This window comes from Bipolaris sorokiniana (assembly GCF_000338995.1).
Source record: "Bipolaris sorokiniana ND90Pr unplaced genomic scaffold COCSAscaffold_10, whole genome shotgun sequence".
Lineage (NCBI taxonomy): Eukaryota > Fungi > Ascomycota > Dothideomycetes > Pleosporales > Pleosporaceae > Bipolaris > Bipolaris sorokiniana.
This window is the reverse complement of record NW_006911904.1, coordinates 410,208-428,490: the sequence shown is the minus strand read 5'-3', so window position 1 is coordinate 428,490 and position 18,283 is coordinate 410,208. Positions and strand designations below refer to the sequence as shown.

The following is an 18,283-nucleotide window of genomic DNA, read 5'->3' as shown; positions in this document are numbered from 1 at the left end:
TGCGAGCGGTGACGAACAACACCCGTCCCACCATCAGCCAGCCTTATGGGGCTAGGCCTTTTTAGGTGGTCACTAGCCTCGGCGAACGCTACCTCATCAGCCACCTTTGAGCAGATGCATCACCAAGACCACCAGACTGGAAAGTACTATTAACAACATAATCTCATATTCTTACCTAAGCTAGCGCATTGCCCAGTCGTGTCATGAAACATTCCTTTCGTGTACGAGCATTGATAATTCAAAAGACAAAAATAACACCCATGTCCATCTACCTCCGCACTTTCATGTCACATGGGTCCACCAAACGAGACCTTGGGAATCTTTGAGAAAAGCCAAATCCGCCTTCTCCACGCAGATGATACATCGAACTTTGATAAACTACATGACTCGATGCTGGGAACTGTAAAAGTATTATGGCTGAATTCGGGACATCCATTGGCGATTAGCTGCCGTTGTTCTCCTGCTCCGGTACTGCCGCATCAACGTTGTGGTAATCGAGGATCTCCGAGTACCTGCGAATAAGTCAGCTTCTTGTGTTCTGTGGGATTCCTAGTTGTGAGCCTACATCATGATCTTCCAGGTGTCGACTGGCAAGTCCGCGTCGTTGAACGACCAATCGAATTTCTCGTCGGCTACCGGCTCATCGGTCGGGTCGTGGTATGGCGCAAGGTATGCGTGGGCGAGAGCCTGCTCTGCTCGTACGCGCTTCCTCGGGTCAAAAACCAGCATATTTTCTAGAAGATCAACCGCTGTGGAAAATTAGTCTGGTACTCTGGGCATCAAATTTTCAGCACTAACCGTCAGGCTCAGCGTTTTTGAACTTGTTGGCCAATGGCTGCCTCTCGCGCTTGGGAAGCGATTGAACGAATCGCAGTGTCTGTATAGTTTTAGCCAAAGCTCCTCGCGGTTTCGGTTGGGCGTATTTACGTTTTCACTGCAAATGGTCTGAATGACATCATCTGGGGGAGTGCCCAAAAGCTCCGTGATAATGGAGAATTGGTTTACGTGGTCCTTTCCAGGGAAAAGGGGCTTGCCCTCGAGCATCTCAGCAAAGATGCATCCCGCGCTCCAAATGTCAACCTCCACGTCGTACTTTTGCCACGTGAGCATGATTTCAGGTGCTCGGTAGTATCGCGTCGAGACGTAACCTGTCATCTGGGGGTCTTGTATACGGGCGAGACCGAAGTCGCAAATCTTGAGATCGCAGTTCTCATTGACGAGGATGTTGCTGGGCTTGAGATCACGGTGCACCACACCAGCGGAGTGGACATATTTCAATCCACGCTCCTCGAGTCAGCCAAAATTTATCTCCTTGGCTTCTGCTACGTACCAAAATCTGATAGAGAAAGTATTGGATAAATTGCTTCTCGAGCGGCCTCGAGGTGAGCAAACGGTGGAGGTCGGTGCCGAGGAGCTCAGTGACGAAGTAGCTGAATTGATCAGGATCAGAACATGTTCATGGCTGGTCGTAATTGGGCTACTTACATGTCCTCAAGGGGAGAGATGAAGATATCGCTCAAGCTGATGATCTGGGTGGGGTCAGAGTTTTGTTTCGAGGCTTCGCAGCAGAATTGCCCACATTTTCGTGTCGAAGGTGCTTCAAGAGCTTCAGTTCTCGGTATGTCCGCTTGGACAGAACTGGGGTGCTGAAGGGCTTCATGATCTTCTTAACAGCCACCGCCTGGTTGGTGAGCTGGTCCTTTGCTGAGCTGCGGCAAAAGTCAATACTGAGTTATTCGCGAAGATGGATGGAATCGTACCAAACGAGACCGAATGCGCCCATGCCGACAGGCTGCAGATCGGTGTATCTGTGGGATGTTAGCAGAGGCGGAGGTGACGAGGTGGGGCATGTTCCGCACCTGCTGGTAATCTCGAAAGTGGTGCCAAAAATCTGGGCGCGTACGAATTCCGCCATGGTGGATTGTGGTGTTTATGGCAGTGCTACAGGCGCGGGGTGGAGGACTTTGGATAAGGGGGCCTGGGAGGGTTGTGGGTGGAAAAAGGCAGGCTTGACGTGGGGAAGCCGCGAATATTCGGAACTGAAGAGCACGTCGAGGCTGCTAAATACAGACGAGTCTTATTGGAGTCGGTAGCTAGACCCGGCAAACAAGGCGATTGCGCGACACTGGCTCCGAAGACCCGTTTGTGAAAACTTCAGAGTTTGCACCAGGGTATGGGAGACGGTTGGGGGGAGGGTAGCGGCCGTGTTTGATTACCGCCTTCAGTGTGTGGACAGGCAAACGGGCGGGCGAGTGCGAGTAGTGGCGCCGGCAGAGTTAGCTAGGTGCAGCACACAGGGATGGAGGGGGAGTTAGGAGCAGTGAGTGGCAAGCGTGGAGATGGGCGGCGAGAGAAGAGGAGCAGGAGAGTGAAGGTCTAGGAGGGCGACGAGGGGCAAGGCACCAGACACGATGAGGGATGCATGGCCCGGGCTCTAGACGTCTCTCACGCAGGTTTCGGCATGTTCAAGAGTGACGTCACGATGGTCTTTGGGAGTTGTCGATAAAAGCCCGTGCATCACGTCCAGTACAATTTTTCCCTGGGCCCATTGAATGCTCAGTCCACGCGTAATCGGCGGGCGTGCCATGGGAACGCGGCCGACCTGCTTGTCCTGCCCAGGTACCCCACCACGACCGACGTCAACAGCGTTGTGCCCATCCCAGTCTTGTCCCTCTCCCCCTCACTTCACGTGGTTGCCGGCTCGTGCGCGTTCCCGCCTAGGATTCGCTCGTGCCAGACGGGGGATGGCATGGGGACGGGAACATGGACTGAGATTTAACTCAGCTCGACACGGAGCCCATAGAGTTTGCCTCTGTGTTGGGTCTGAGGTCTGAGGGAGTGGCGATGTGCATGCCTGGGCAGCAGCTGTGTCTCTGTGCTGACAATACGATCTAGCAGTTGTGGCCGCACATGGCAGCCAAGCCGGGTGTCATTTCGACGTAGTAGTATGCAGGTGCGTACATACGTAGGTACATATGTGTGTGTGTACTTATACGCGCACATCACAGATACATACATGGACATGTAAAGCATATAGCAAAGGGGTCTGCCATGACATTCGCCTGTATGGCAGCCACGATCACCATGGCAATCCGATGTCTGCCAAAAGTCGATACACGCCAGACTAGGCCCAGGTCACGCATGCGCTGGGCTGGACTGCGCTGGTCTGGTGTGGTCTGGTGTGGTCTGGTGTGGTCTGCTCGGCTTGCTCCGAAGGCGTGCGGACGGCACCCCTGCGGCTATCACGGCAGGTTATAGCCATAGCCGCGGAAGCTGACAGTACCTACACAACGTGGTAGCGGCAGCTGACAGACGTGGTGTTCCCGGGTCGGTTCAGGTGCAAGAGCATAGAGTGTCGCTGTCTGCATGGCGGGCGTCGGCTCCAATGGTGTTTCGTCGCCACGCGTCATCATGCACGACATGGCCGCCGCCTTGTCACTGGGTAGCGTCCGACTCTAGACGTACAAAGCAGCGCGCGAGCCGTGGATGCGGTAAGGCTCTGTCTGTGTACTGGATGGGGTGCATGTATGCCATTGTGTTGTGTGTGTGGGCTGGCCTCGAAAGCTAGCGTCTCACAAGGCGAGCATGGCAGAGACGGCCACCAGACATGGAGCAGTCTGGCCAGCAGGCCCCTCGAGCCAGGACGAGCCAGGACGAGCCAGGACGAGCCAGGGGGGAGCGAATGAGAAAGCGCGTCCAAGGAGCGTCGCTGTGTGGCAGCAAGCGGTCCTTAATTTAGACGTTATTTGGCAGTGCAGAGACCAGACTGACTGCCTCGCCTGCCGATCCAGGGCATGGAGACGAACTCTATCGTGCAGGCGCCCAAGGGCATTCCGCTGCCATCCCGCGCGGGTAGGCCGTCGTCGCCTGCTGAGGGGGCTGCGGGTGTGGTCAAGTCTGTGCCATTTGCAAAGAGGGCCTTACTGCGCTCGATGATGAATACCATCAACGGCGGCTGCAGGGGCGGTAATATGAAAGGGACACACTGCTCGACTGCCAACCGCCAAATGCCAACCCGCAATTTGCCAATGACAGCTGCATGCCGCATCTGGCACCCATGATGAGTGCCGTCGCATAGGGCGTCCAGGACGGAAGAGAGAGTGCCAGACAGCCCGGCCTGCCCTGCCCTGCCTCGCACCACTCTCTCCCTGCCGTAGTAGCCGTACTGCAAGTAGAGTAGCAGTCGACTGCCGCCATCCGCCATCCGCCATCCCCCTCTACCTCTGCCATCTGCGCGCCCGCCTCAGCGCCGTGTTACACAGCCTTGGCCTGTGCCATTTGACCCTGATCGCTATCCTGGCATCCCGGATTGAATGAGGCTTAGCAGCACCCGATTCCCATCATCATCATCATCATCATCACCACCGCCGCCAGCTCCGGCACTGCTGCTGCCGCTGCCATCAGCCATCATCCCCTCTGCCATCGCCCTGCCGTGACCGATCCACCTCTCTCGCCTGACACCGCGCCCATCCCGCAGCCAGCACCGCCTCGCCCTCGCCGCTTGTACGTACCGTCTCCAGCCACGAGGCTTGTTGGCCTGTCAGCAGCGGCGTTTGCAGTACCCGGCGACGTTGCAAGCTTCGCCGACTCCAGATCCCGCGCCTTCCTCGTCAACTTGCTGGGGAAGCCTCCTCCGCACGAGCCAACAGCAGCCCTGGAGTCTCGGATCTAGCTCGACAACACCACCCTACCAACCATTCAACACCACCACCACCGTCGCTACGAACCCCTCCGCCTGCGAGCGCCCACCCAGCAAGGCCCCGCTCCCCCATCCAGCTCCCTCCCACCCTGGCGCCCGTCGTCTCTTCCGCCTGCCCACGCTGCGAGGCCCCCTTTGACCCGAGCTGCGTGTCGGATTCACCCGACGGGAACCATCACCACAGCTCCACCACTTCAACGCGCCCCCCTGCGCCGCCATCGACTCTCCACAATCCATCGCGCCCGCTCCAACACGAAGCAGACGACCTCGCGACGCGCTGGGCCCAGTGCTCACCCATTGTCCCGCGCCCGACGTTCATCATCGCCCGCGGCCGCGAGCCGCACTAGACGACAGCCACCATGGGTATCTGCATGAGCACAAACAACGACGATGTCGAGCAGAAGAAGCGCAGCCAGGCCATCGATCGCAAGCTCGAAGAGGACTCGCGCAGGTTACGGCGAGAATGCAAGATCCTGCTGCTGGGTGAGTGGCCAAGAAAAGCGCTGGCCTACCCTTGCTTCATTCAGCCCTGCTAACCCGCCCCTACAGGTTCCGGAGAGAGTGGCAAGTCGACCATTGTCAAGCAAATGAAGATTATACACCAAAACGGCTACACGCAGGAGGAGCTTGCCATGTACCGCCTGACCATCTACAAGAACGTCATCGACTGTGCAAAAGCTCTTATTGGCGCCATGCGGCAATTCGACATTACGTGCGAGAATCCAGGCAATACCGAACTATGCGAATATCTAGCCAACTACACCGTCGACCCAGACCCGGAAAAGCCACTCGATCAAAGAGTAGGCCAGGCCATCACATCCATGTGGCGCGACCCTTGCGTACCAAAGGTGCTAGAGCACTCGAGCGAATTCTACCTAATGGATTCTGCGCCCTAGTACGTTTGCGCATCACGTTTCCATCAACTTGGCTGACACTTGTAGCTTCTTCGACGAGGTGGAACGGATATCGGACCCAAACTACGTGCCCATCGAATCCGACGTCCTACGAGCGCGCACCAAGACAACGGGCATTTATGAAACACGATTCACAATGGGCCAGCTAAGCATCCAGTAAGTGCGCGACTTCAAACATGTGTCTGGTGCTCGGACTAACCTGAAACAGTATGTTTGATGTTGGAGGCCAACGGAGCGAACGCAAGAAATGGATACATTGTTTCGAGAACGTCACATCCATTATTTTCTGCGTAGCCTTGAGCGAATACGACCAGGTGTTGCTGGAAGAGAGCTCACAAGTATGTACTCCAACCACATGTTCGTTGGGTCTAGTACTGACTCGCGGCCCAGAATCGAATGATGGAGAGCTTAGTGCTTTTTGACTCGGTAGTCAATAGTCGATGGTTTATGCGAACAAGTATCATTCTCTTCCTAAACAAGGTCGACTTATTCAAGGCCAAGCTTGCACGATCACCGCTCGGCAACTATTTCCCAGATTACTCGGGTGGTAACGACGTCAACCGTGCGGCCAAATATCTGTTGTGGAGATTTAATCAGGTAAACCGGGCACACCTGAATCTCTACCCTCAGTAAGAATAACATATCCAAACCCCCACTATGCACGCCTAACCAAGACAGCCTTACGCAAGCCACCGATACATCAAATATCCGACTCGTATTCGCCGCCGTCAAGGAGACAATACTACAAAATGCGCTCAAAGACTCGGGCATATTGTGATTTGTCCATACAACATCTACGGTCCTCTGTCGCCCACTCGGCCTCGGGCCTACGAGTGCTCCGCCTTCAAAATTGCGCACACGCGTTCCTCCGTCTACACCTACTACATAATACACGAGCCCTTTTACGATCATTACTCCCGATCGTGCCACTGATGAGGCACACTTGCGGCCACGAATTGGGATTTGGGAGATATCATTGCCTCTAGCTATTGACACATAGAGAGCGCAGCATTGGTGTTTTTGGCGTTGAAAGATTCCCTGGGCCTGGTCCTATTGTTTTTTCCAATCTGGGGATGCGAAATGGGGCATCACATCTCACACACACTCTCTCTCGTACACACGCACACGCACATTATCATCGTCGTCTCTCTCTCTGGGAACTGGGAACTGGGCCTTTTTGTTGTTTTATCTTCTGTGTCTTTTTTTGACCTTGTTGTTCTTTGGAATTTTTGTCCCTAACCCGCCCTCATCTTCTTCTTTTTTCTTCTTTCTCTCGTGCCTAGTTTCGACCTATCTCAACCCGCGGATTCCTCCCGTTTTTCTTTTCTTCTCTTTTCTTTTTTCATCTGGTCCAACTGGTTTAGCCCTCTGTCTCTCTCTCTATCCTGTGTGTGTGATATATTGTGTGTACGTGTGTGGAATTGAGAAAGAAAAAGTTGAATTGGAACATTTTTCACCCCCCCCCCCTTCTCCTCTTCCTTCCTCACTTTTTTGGTCCTCTCGTTGTGACTCGGGGTTTCGCCCGTTTTTGCTTAGTCAAATGTGGAAGCGCTGGCGAGAGGGGAAGGGGCCAAATAACCACCGTTTTTTTTCTTGTACGCTTATATTAAAGCCTTCTCTCCTTTATCACGTTTTTTTCTCTACCCAGAAGTCTTTTTCTTTTTACCCCCCGTTTTGTTTTCCAACTGTTTCTCTTATATCGGGGTTCATACGCACGCACGCATTACTCTAACTAAGCAAAGTATGTGTCGTGCTGGTGCTGGTGGTACTGTGGGAAGGAAGTGGGCGGGGCCTTTTTTTGCTCGAACAAGGGGAAAATATGTCTAAGACACGGCCTGGAATCATTTTTTCTTTCTTGGTAGGCTATATGTGTTTCGTATTTTGAGTCCTAAGACATCTTTTTGGCTTGGGGTTTTTTTACTACAAACTCGGCTTGAGCGGTGTGTGACCGAGAAGGTTCAATCGACTATGGTTCGGTACTCGTTTGTGGAAATTTTCTATAGTATACTACGTCTTTCTAGTTTGAAGGAGGTGAGGTGAGGGGACTTTGTAAAGGGTGGGGGCTGCTAGTGCTGGGTGCTATATATATGTAATGGTATACGGTCGAATTATTATTTAAAAAATATTATATTGTTCATGCTGTACCTGGTATGTCACCATAACGTTGTGCAATGAATGAGTTTTTTCTTAGTGAAATGTTTGTGTTGCTCTTTTTACTCTTTTTTTTCGCAGGACAAACGTTACAAACTAAAATCCATCCCGTTGTTTCGCCTATTACCAAAACTGACCTTGCTTCTTTCCTTTCCAAGACGTTAGACGTGAAACTAGTTACTAAACACCTCGAGTCTCCTGCCTTAACCTAACAAAGAACTATTGGGTTTTCCGTGCGCGTGTCGCGCTTGGTAGCGCAACTGTAATCACTCCAACGTACGTGACTGCTTTCATAGTCCATACCGCCTCCCATTTGTCCCCCCTGACCAACTATCGAACCTTGTACGCTTACACGTACATACTCATTCATGTGCGTTGAGTTGTTGACTCCCTCACCGCGCATCCATCTCCAACGTTGAACTAGAAAAGAAAGGGGCTAATGTATCGAGGGCACGTGAACATATATATATTTCTCCTTCATTTTTCCCGTCCTTGAACGGCGGCTGGCCCGTTGCGCATGGCATACGTGTATCGAGGGACCATGGGGGGCATGTGACCGGTATTCCCCTTCACCGTGTTAGTCTTAGGAAAGAGGTAACGGTGTAAAAGTACACCGTACATCCAACATGATGCGTTGGGATCAAAGCACAGAAGTGAGATGGCGGTCTTCCTTTTCTGCACCTGGGGAAAAGAGAAGAGGGAATTAGATGTGGAATAGCTGTTCTCCCCACCAACCATCTCTTTCTTGCCGTCTCGTATTACCCCCCCGCCGCGAAATTATGCACTCACTCCTTGCCCCCCCCCTTCATACTTACACATATTTCATCTGAACGACACAACCATGCATACATACACACACACACACATATATATATATCCTCACATATAGTAAACCAAGTTCATCCCTAACTCGCACGCATCTACACAACAACAAATTCCCCCACCAAGGGGTCCCATCTCGTGACCAAGGCAAAAAAAAAGAAAAGGGGGAAGAGCACCAGGAAATAACGATGTGCATCCCATCCCCGCCCAGCCAAAACCAAGTAAGTAAAGCACGGAGTCAAGAAGGGGGGGGTGGGCGGTGGTGAGGACTCGGCGCCAATTCTTTCGTAGGCGCGGGCGCGGGCGCGAGTCTCGTGCGATGCGTGGGCGGAGCGGTGTAATGCTGCTTGGCTTCCTTATTTTGCTTTTTAGTCTTATCGTGTCCCTTGGATTTGTGATGGAAGGATTCTTCTTGTGTCTCAACCCCCTTTCCTCCAGCATTGGAATTTGATTTTTTGTTCTTCTTCAAGAGACAGTGTAGCGGGAATTTGCATTAGGTAAAACGACGTGCTGGGTTTTGAAGCACAAAACATGCAGACGTGTTGTTAGTCATGAAGGTAGATAAATCTTATGAGGCACACGATGGTTGTTTTGACTTGATGGTTTGGTTTGCATAGTTTCCAACTATCATCAGGCCACTGTTGCAAGGGGGGTTCAGCGTATAAGCATGCTTAAGCTTTTTTCTTTCCCGTGCAGCCAGGGTTCTTGTTTGAGGGTCCTACTTAATGTGGAGAGGACAAGGGGGATCAAGTGTTACAAGGTGCCTGTTTAGGGGATGGCCACGCGGGAAAAGAGTGGAGAAGATGATGTTGCTGTTACGAGAATTGGAATGGCCGGCGGAGTGGGGGTTGGGTAGGTGGCAAGATTTTTCTCCACCGCGGCAGCCACATGTTCTTACATCACATTTGGTACAGCACAGCAAAGAGGGAAAGAAAAAAGGTGTCCTCAGGTGATACTGTCAATTTTTTTGTCCAAGTACCTTAGTTTGCCCGCTAATTCCTAGCCCTAGCTGGAACTCCACAAATGAATCAAAACGCCTATGCATGCCGTCCCCACCCATAAACCACCGAGCCGCGAGTGATTTTTTGTCATGTTGATATCGACTTTTGAAAGGATAAAGAAAACAAGAGGAAATGGTATCGTAACATCGTAAACGCCTATGCAGCAAGTTGCTTTTGGTAGCACAGCTTTCTCGCTATTAAAGCTCAAGGTGCCGCATGTTGCAACTGAAAGTTGTTGCCTGGACAGTGTAGGCCAAGCTGCTCTCGTAGCTACCGGCCTGCATAAGAAGCATCTATTCGATGTTGGACAAGAAAGCCGACCTCTCGAAGCTCATGCGCCTCCGTCGCTCAGCAGCGCTCATCTCCTTAAGGCTGCCCGGCGGGGCAGCATACTTCGCATTAACCGCAAGAGGAGAGAATATCTTAAGGCCAAGGATTGGTGAATCGTCATGTTTTGTGGCGGTGGGAGAAGATGGCGGGCTGAGAGTACTAGCCTCTGAGGGCGGAGCTCCGATGCTTGCGTTGCTGGAGATGGAGGATACGGACTGATGACGTCCGCTGTTCTGTCGGTTGGAAAGAAACCCGTGAGCAGACACGAGGGGCTCTGTGGCAGGTACAGCTGCGACGGTTTTCTTGATGGGAGTGTTGACAGCGAGAAACGACGTGGGGAAGGGGATGTGGTAGGTTGGGCGGGTGGAAGCCATTGCGCCAGGATGGATGTTGATGTTGGGTAGAGAAGTGATTGTTTGTTGGCTTAAGGTGAATGAGTTTTGTAGGTGATAAGGATGGATTTGTTGGAGTGTGGTGTTTGTGTGTTGTGGGGAAGTGACCGAGAGGCCGAGGACAGTCCTTATATGTGAACGGAGGGGTATGCGTAATGGAAGGAGTGACAAAACTGGAGTCGTCCGTGGGTAAGGCCGTAGCGCTGCCAAGCGAGTCCCACAGAGCCTTGCGTGTATTGAATGGGCCCTGTAACTGGCTGGAACGGCTTGGGGATCTACCAAAAGCAACTGAGACGCTTCCAAAGTAGGCGCTTGTGGAGCTAGTGGGCAGCTAGTCTATGGATAACTCCGCTTAGCATAAAAGAGTTGGTTCTGCAGAGGACCTGGGGCCTAGGGTTGCAGCGCGGGATGTTGCAGATGCTTCCGCGCGCTTGAGCTTGGCGGAGTTGCGCTTGAAGCTGTCAATAATATTGGTGCAGCAGGCTTCCGGTGAAGGCGGCTTCGTTGACAGATAAGACTACAAACAGGTGCGTGTTTCGACTGCGTAAGCCTCTTGTGTGTGCAAGTATGATCGACGGGGAATCTGAGGCTGTTTGTGGAGCTCGACGAGCTTGGCAAGATAGATGCACAGGCAAAAGGGTGTTTCTTGTAAGTTCAGTAGCGTATCACCGCTGGGTGGTGTTGCAGTTTATTGGTTGCAGGACGGTTTTGGGTATGCCGAGACTGGCAAGGCGCGCGTGTTGGTAGCTAGGGCTTGGAAGTAGATGGGCGAGTACCAAGATGGCTTGGCAAGAAGGTTAATTGTTTGACGCGGCGGAGTGGAGATTGGATAGACTACTGTGATTGAGGAAGAAGAAAGGTTGGCAATGTCGAGCGCTTGTGAATTAATAGCATAGCAGTCACGGCGATAAGATTTGTCGGAAGCGTCGGTCCAAAGGGCGGTCGTACGGGTGGCGAGTGAATGGTGAGCAGAGAGGGACCGACATGGCGACGGCGGCATGGGCGGGGGACAGGACTGGACAGGACTGGACAGGAGTCGAGGGCATGGTGGAAATGTGCAAAGCTGGGATGCAGGCTGCCGGTGCTTGGTCGGTGGAGTGCAGGAGAGCATGATCCACCACGTTGATGTAGCTAGAGTGCTCGGTGGCTAGCACTCGTGGGGGGCGTTTCTGACCAAGCAATGGCTGCATCAGGTAAGAGAATGACGCGACGCCCTCCCGCCGTAGTGTTGTGGTCGCGCTATAGGCTCCTAGGCTCCTAGGCTCGTGGGCTCATTTCCTCCACGGCGCAGAGGACAGCAGTAGGCGTGCATGCGACACCTCACGTCGTTGGTGCCATGTCATGGTCATTTGCTTTTCAGTGAACGTTCCTGGGGGGAGGAGGGACGTCTAACCAGTCTCGGGGGGCACATGATGCGGGGGTTGCGCATCGGTCGCAGGCGGATCCGCGGCATGTTGTCCACCTCCTCCGGTCATGCTAAGCCGAAGATAGCCTCAAAGTCTCGATACCGCGGCATGGGGTGAGAGGTGAGAAGGGGGGGGCGGGGGTGAAAGACTTCACCACTTGCGGCGTTGCGCCATGGCGTGATGGAGAAAAGATGAGAGAGTTCCGGCGGAGCTTACCAGCGCAAATTCCTCCGAAGATGCATCTCGCTATCTTATCTCCGCCGCTCCTACTAAGCGACGGCCCCTGCAGACGCGACCTTCTACAACAGATATAGGTACGCGCGCTTCAGCTACACCTCACACAGCTACGCCTCATGCTCGACTACAGTACACTCTACATTCGGCGCTTCTAGGCCGTTACCCGTCCCTGCACCCACCGGCTATATCCCCAGATATATACCAACTATCTTTACACGTACCAGCCTCCCTTACTCTCCTTGCAAAGATCTTCGTTATGCATACATACACCGGCAACATAGAGTATAGCAGCAACAAACTTCAATACACATGAAACCCATGCCTGTAACAGCCTACCCGTCTTATCTTGACATCTGTCATTGATCGGAGACTTGGTGTCACAGAGCCAACCACCTGCGCTACAACATACCTCGTGCATTCCAGGCCAGCCACAGCGGCCCACATGTGCCATGGAAACTCACTTTAACTCCATCTCATTTTTAGTATGCGTGAAGGAGCCTTATGTCCGTCTTAGATGCGACGCTCAACAACTGTCCAGGTGATGAATGTAAGCAGAGCCACCTGGACGAGCAGACGTCCAGTCGGTCCGCACCAGTAGACGTCGAATCCCTTGGATTTAATTTTGGTGCCTTTTTCGAAAAAGACGTCACTGTTCAATGTCACGCATTAGCCATGCCCACACCAATCGTGCAGTCAGTCCCAAAGCATGACCTCTTGCATGGCGACTCTGAATCCACCCACTCTGTCAGGCCTATAATAAGACGACGTATGCACGACTGCATCTTGCCCACCTGCCAAAACTACACTCCCCCTAGTTCATTTTCATCCTACAAAAACAGCCGGCCACCGCGGCGCCAACAGCGGGGGATGCACACCAAGGAATCGTGAAATAAGCGGTGTGGCCTAGATCCGACTTGCCCTGTCATACTAGCCCGTGTGAGCCACCCAACCCCACACTATGCCCATAGTCCGGTGAAAGAGTGCGGAGTACCAAGAAAAAAAAACACCACTAGAATATTTCAACAAGCGTGAAGACGTCTCGGGGCTTTTTTCTTTTCGTTCTAGAACTAGAGGAATGTCTCAACACACTAAACAAGGGTGTGTCAAAGAAACATCCGAGTGTAGAGGAAAAACTTGACCGGAGACTATGTAACTGACTAGATGGCAACGCGCATGAACTATTCTCGAGAGACCATTGACCATGAAATATCCTCACAAATGGCGGTTGGTATGGCTGTTTCGTCGATACGAGCGAGATTAGCGCATGGTGGTGGAGCATGGCGTATTCCTCGCAGCTGAGACTACCAAGAACAATTGGCCCTACTTGACTTGCTACTGAATTTTTTCAAGTCATCGAATGACATTTAAAAAAACCAAACGCAATCTTTCTTTTCACGGCGTTCCTGGATGATATCATCAAACTGTATTTCCGTTGCCCGCACATAAAACACCAGACCGGACACAGGTAGTCTACATCTTTATCTTTGACAGCCGCAACCTTACAAGTGATCGGCTCACTTGCCAAACCGTGTCCCACATCAAGACCCACCAAAAATTTAAAGCTGTTTAACGTTCCGGTAAGAGTACGTTGCCTGTTGCTGTATCAAAGTGGGGTCACTTTACTAATCACAACACCAACAATCGCAAGCGTTGGCGTCTTTTCTGCATCGCAGGAGAAAAAAAAGCTTAAACAAACGCTAAAGCATGTGGTAATCAGATTCTGACGCCCCGTCCCGGAAGTCTGTTGGTGTAGTGCGTCAGTGACGCGTACTTTTCACCAGGGACGTAGGGTATTAGGCTGTGCACCAGAGGGGTTTGGTTGTCCTGGGTTACGTGTCAAGCCCTTCCTCTTCTATTACCATCTGAGCATGCAGACAATCATTGATAAATATTGGCCAGCCTTCACTCCATCAACGTATCTGTTTGGAAGAAGCTTTGGTGATCGTAATACTGACTGCAACCCGGCCATTTTACGTTTGTTTCGCCAATGAATATCACAATCTTCTGATGTCCACCGATCAAAATCTGCCAGTCCAATCAACACACCTCCATAGACATCTGACACTTTTCCCAACTCAAACATCCAAGAATTAAGTAACGCTCCATCAAGGCAAGTTACAAGCAAGTGTACACCTGTGTAGTGGTTGCGCAGAGCCCATGTGTTGGCGCTCCAAATCACTAGGGCCTTGGCAACTGGTTGTTCAGAAGGTCTTCCGATGCCTACTAGTCGTCACCACTCTTGCTTTTTTTTCTATTGCTGTTTGGTAAACATACCCCGCATCCAAATCTGTTGTTGCAGTGAGGACCAAAATATTCCTTGGAATGATCTACGCCAAGTCGGAGGTGTTCGTGGTCTTGGTCTTGTGCGTTTTTGGTACTGTTTTTGCTTATTTTCCAATCAAGAGAACAGCCATTCGGCGGTAGTGGCACCTTACAAAGGTATCAAGAATTGATACTGAATATGGATACATACAGTTTTTATAGCAACGGCTACGAGAAGGATGAGGGAGTCAGGGCAAAATCGGCGTCTTCATTCGTCTCTTCTCTTCACTTCTACGCTGTCATGCTTTTCATCGAGGTCACCTCTCCGCAAGTTGTCATATCATCTCAATTTATCTGTTTCCTTTGCTTCCATCTCATTTAGTTTTGAACAGCTGTTGAAACAATGATTTCTCGACTCATGCTTCATCAGTCCAGGTCTCAAGACATGATCTTCTTGCATTTGAACTTGGTTACATTTTGGCATTCAAATTGATAACCATTTCCCCAATCTCATGTCTTAATCTCCTAATAGATATCTTTCCTCTCTCACAGTCAATCTAATCATCACAAACTCGCAATATTGCACTCTCAAAGCAGTCATCTCTCACTATCATGTCACTTGCCACTGGTGTCCTACGATATGAACTACTGGCTGAGCGATTTCAATCGTCTTTTAAAGGCTTTGGAACCTGATGAATATCAATCCATTGTCATGTTGCCTAATCAGTCTACTTCTCACTATAAGGACCAGGAGCGCCATGTATACTACATATACCCTCACGGAGGCCTCATTCCTCACTGAGACCTCCAGATTCTCATAACACCATTCACTTCACCATGCAAACGCAGCACTATATCATGTAAAGAGCTCGGCCTCGGTCCTGGCTTGTGCTCAAAAAATACACGCAAAAAGACCACTTACCTGCTATCTCTTCTACCCTCTCGTCACCAACCTCCCACACTCCCTCTGACTAAACCACCAACTCCGGTGGTCTTGCCTCAGATTACCACTCAACAAGATGGACGCCACCGAGCTCGCAGGTAAGAGTAACAAACTCGACAAGACTTTGATCAGTTCTCACAATAGCAGCCGTCCAAAAACTTCTCAAGGAACTTCACCTCTACGCCACCTACGGCCCCGCCAATGCGAACGATCCAGGTAAGTATATCCAACCGCCTTCAGTGGCTTTATTTGCTCGATACTAACACACAAAGACCCATTCGATGAGATCCGTCAAGCCAAATTCGGCAACGCCCTCCCATACGAAGAAAGCCAGGACGTAATCCTCGATCCCACCAAAGTACCATGCTCTCCTCCCCCCACCCTCACCATCCACATGCAAAAAATCTAACCACGCAACCCCCAGAACCTTCCCTTCCTCCCCACCGAAATCCTCAGCGAAATAATGTCCCACACCACCCCCTCTGACCTCGCCAGCCTGCGTCAAACCAGCAAGCGCTTCCGCTTCGCCGCCAAATCCCTCTTCGGTAAGCGCCTCGTCAACTCCCGCACCTTATACCCTACCTACACGAGCCTGTCCTCCTTCCTGGCCTTGCTCCTCGTCGACCCGTCCTACCCCCACTTAGTCCGCACCCTCTCATTGGTAAGTGAGCATGCGGAGCCCAACGCATACGGCTACGACTGGGCGTGGGAGGAGCTGCAGAACAAGGAGCGTACGGGTGCTACGCGCGTGGATCGCGTGATCAAGAAGTGTATTGAGATGCGGCACGAGCGGTGGTGTGCGAGTAGTGCGGCTTTTGTGTTTGGTGGGGGTTATAGGGATATGTTGAGTAAGTTTTTTTCCCCTCTTTACCAACTGTCCTCCCCCTCTTTTCCCATCATCCTTTCCTTTCACGATCTATCTGCGTTGAGGCGTATATTTGTGTGTTTGTGTGTGTGTTTGTGTGTGTGTGTGTGTGTGTCACGGGTAACTCACTACAACCCCCACTCACCAGCTATCCTGTTCAAACGCCTCCCCGCGCTCCAAACGATCCACCTGCGAAAGCTCTTTCTCGGTGAGAACATCCCTGGCCCCGACGGTATCGAGTTTCTCCAGGGAGCGCTGCAGGATTTGTCGTTTTACCGCCCTGGATTGCCGGTCAATCGTGTCTTTTATGGCGAGTGGCAGTACGATATGGTGTATCAGTGCGTTACGACGCTGATTGATGAGTATGGTGACGAGTACATCTGGGAGGGGGCGGGGCCCCAGGCAGACTGTAGGGCGGATGCTACGGCTGCGGTGAAGAGGGCCGGGAGTAAGGCTGTTGTTGTCAAGGCGAAGAGGGGAACTGTTGAGGAAATCGATGAGCCCGATGAGGAGACGTCGGATGAGATTTCCGACGAGGAGGATGGCGACTGAGCAGGGCACTGGTGCTCTTATCAGCAACGTTGATTGACTTTTCCGAACTCCGATTTGAGGGGTGAGACGGAAGTTTGGGCTGCTACTGGGTCGTTTGTACGGATATTGAAACATTGTGAATTGTCCTTGATGGACTGAGATTGCAGTTTGAGAGGTGATACCCGCGAGGGTGGATGAAGAAGATGAATGTATGGTGGTGGAGAGAGACCAGTCAACAGTAGTAGCCCCATGACGGCGATTTCAACAAAACGACACATACAACGGAATGACATATATAACAAAAAAACGAAATAATGGAACAAAATATTACGGCGAACATTTCAAGTCTTCTTTCTCTTTGCGTGATACATGTACATATCTCGTTCAGCTCTCCCCAAACGCAAACATCCTCCAATTTTTCCCTAATTGGGCCACCCCATCTTCCAAACTCCAACCTTTGATCTTACATATCCTGCGCACAATATCTTCAAGCCTTCTATCCATTTCTTTGCCTGCAGTATGCAAATCGCTCTCAACAAGCAGCATATGATTCGGCACCGTCTTGACCATCTCCACGAAACTCTCTGGCGTCTCCTCATCCATCCTATCCGAAAGATTAATCGCAGTACTGAAACTCGCAAAGATTTGCGCAGGGATAGCCGGGTTGAGATACTGTTTGAAATTCGATACGTTGCCCGAGTAAGAATGGAGACAGATTCGTGGTGGGTAGGGCTTTGCTTCTCCTCCTTTTCCCATATCACTCGTTCCCTCTGCATCCGCTTCAATCGCAGCTTCAGCAGCCGGATGATCTACCCCGCGTTTCTTGCGCTCCCGCTTACTCAGTACCTGCTTTTCATGCCCCTTCCAGAGCTCAGATAGCACCTCCAATACCAGCCCGTGGGCTTGGACTCCGTGCACACTTACTCCCCGGTTCATCTCTGCTGCGAGCTGGAGCTGCAGTTTAAAAATCTTTTTCTGGTGCGGGGGACTCGCGCGGAAGGGTGTTAGGCGGCGTCCTTCGCGCCCGCCGGGAGTCAGGCTGTTGTCGCGTTTGCACCAGAGATCCGGGTTTCCAGTCCAGGACTCGGGGATGCGGAAGGAGCGGTCTAGTCCAATTTCGCCAACAAGAGCATATGGATATTGCTGTAGGTGGCGGCGGGCGTGGGACAAGAAGGTACTAAAGGGGGTGGGGTCGGGGAGGGAGAGGTAGGTTTGGATGTCTTCTTCGCTAGGGTTTTCCCGGAAGGGATGTAGGGCTGTTTTGTAGTGTGCGATTTTGGCTTCTCCGGTGAGATTTCCTTGCTCTTTGAAACTACTATCTGAGTCGATGTTTGATGTGAGGTACATTTGGTGTGAGAACCACGGGTGCCATCCAAAACATGGTACGATGCATTCTTCTCTTGACCATTGGGAGGGATCTGCGGATCTTATGGTGTGCTTATCCGCTGTAGCAGTGACAAGATCTTGGTCCTCGGCTCTTGTTGCCATGACTGTGAGTACTCGCGCTTTCATATTTTGTATTGTTTCGATGCTGGACATGGTATCGGTTGGATGGCAATGTGCATCGTAGACACCCAGGTGCCATGGGAAGTTTTCTTCATTGCTATTGCTCGTCGCCATTGTAGTCAATATAATATACTTTGTTAAATTCTCCGTTTTTAAAACTATATCTGATGTTTGGGTTGTAAGTTTGAAATGGGGTCTTGAGTATGACGTAGATGTGAGGCTGG

The 18,283-nt window shown here is 51.6% G+C and overlaps 7 protein-coding genes across 7 annotated transcripts; 2 read left to right on the top strand and 5 right to left on the bottom strand.

Annotated features, from left to right (window-relative positions):
* Window positions 1-442: 442 nt before the first annotated feature.
* On the bottom strand, window positions 443-1,915 carry HOG1 (MAPK protein HOG1; the record flags this gene model as incomplete). Its single annotated transcript, XM_007703597.1, has 9 exons — window positions 443-512; window positions 566-749; window positions 799-877; window positions 928-1,284; window positions 1,331-1,430; window positions 1,486-1,529; window positions 1,580-1,709; window positions 1,761-1,808; window positions 1,860-1,915. 9 exons carry the CDS (start codon window positions 1,913-1,915, stop codon window positions 443-445), a joined length of 1,068 nt encoding a protein of 355 aa, XP_007701787.1.
* Window positions 1,916-5,070: 3,155 nt separating this feature from the next.
* COCSADRAFT_94356 (uncharacterized protein) lies at window positions 5,071-6,391 on the top strand (the record flags this gene model as incomplete). Its single annotated transcript, XM_007703596.1, has 6 exons — window positions 5,071-5,182; window positions 5,249-5,594; window positions 5,641-5,769; window positions 5,822-5,951; window positions 6,004-6,242; window positions 6,292-6,391. 6 exons carry the CDS (start codon window positions 5,071-5,073, stop codon window positions 6,389-6,391), a joined length of 1,056 nt encoding a protein of 351 aa, XP_007701786.1.
* Window positions 6,392-8,406: 2,015 nt separating this feature from the next.
* Window positions 8,407-9,169, bottom strand: COCSADRAFT_220353 (uncharacterized protein). Its single transcript, XM_007703595.1, has one exon. It carries the CDS (start codon window positions 9,025-9,027, stop codon window positions 8,644-8,646), a length of 384 nt encoding a protein of 127 aa, XP_007701785.1. The 5' UTR covers window positions 9,028-9,169; the 3' UTR covers window positions 8,407-8,643.
* Window positions 9,170-9,573: 404 nt separating this feature from the next.
* COCSADRAFT_38346 (uncharacterized protein) lies at window positions 9,574-10,689 on the bottom strand. The gene has a single exon (XM_007703407.1). It carries the CDS (start codon window positions 10,289-10,291, stop codon window positions 9,881-9,883), a length of 411 nt encoding a protein of 136 aa, XP_007701597.1. The 5' UTR covers window positions 10,292-10,689; the 3' UTR covers window positions 9,574-9,880.
* Window positions 10,690-12,070: 1,381 nt separating this feature from the next.
* On the bottom strand, window positions 12,071-12,391 carry COCSADRAFT_220345 (uncharacterized protein). The gene has a single exon (XM_007703594.1). It carries the CDS (start codon window positions 12,368-12,370, stop codon window positions 12,164-12,166), a length of 207 nt encoding a protein of 68 aa, XP_007701784.1. The 5' UTR covers window positions 12,371-12,391; the 3' UTR covers window positions 12,071-12,163.
* Window positions 12,392-15,233: 2,842 nt separating this feature from the next.
* Window positions 15,234-16,888, top strand: COCSADRAFT_182712 (uncharacterized protein; the record flags this gene model as incomplete). The annotated part of the gene is made up of 5 exons (XM_007703593.1): window positions 15,234-15,255; window positions 15,305-15,373; window positions 15,430-15,515; window positions 15,582-16,005; window positions 16,171-16,888. The coding sequence occupies 5 exons, from the start codon at window positions 15,234-15,236 to the stop codon at window positions 16,572-16,574; spliced, it is 1,005 nt and encodes a 334-aa protein (XP_007701783.1). The 3' UTR covers window positions 16,575-16,888.
* On the bottom strand, window positions 16,883-18,228 carry COCSADRAFT_38342 (uncharacterized protein). Its single transcript, XM_007703406.1, has one exon. The coding sequence runs from the start codon at window positions 18,171-18,173 to the stop codon at window positions 16,938-16,940; it is 1,236 nt and encodes a 411-aa protein (XP_007701596.1). The 5' UTR covers window positions 18,174-18,228; the 3' UTR covers window positions 16,883-16,937.
* Between the last annotated feature and the right edge of the window lie 55 nt (window positions 18,229-18,283).

Excerpts from the sequence above, each read along its gene's own strand:
- COCSADRAFT_38346 (XM_007703407.1), bottom strand. The coding sequence starts at position 10,291 with ATGGCTTCCACCCGCCCAACCTACCACATCCCCTTCCCCACGTCGTTT.
- COCSADRAFT_220353 (XM_007703595.1), bottom strand. The coding sequence starts at position 9,027 with ATGCTGGAGGAAAGGGGGTTGAGACACAAGAAGAATCCTTCCATCACA.
- COCSADRAFT_220345 (XM_007703594.1), bottom strand. The coding sequence starts at position 12,370 with ATGCACGAGGTATGTTGTAGCGCAGGTGGTTGGCTCTGTGACACCAAG.
- COCSADRAFT_38342 (XM_007703406.1), bottom strand. The coding sequence starts at position 18,173 with ATGGCGACGAGCAATAGCAATGAAGAAAACTTCCCATGGCACCTGGGT.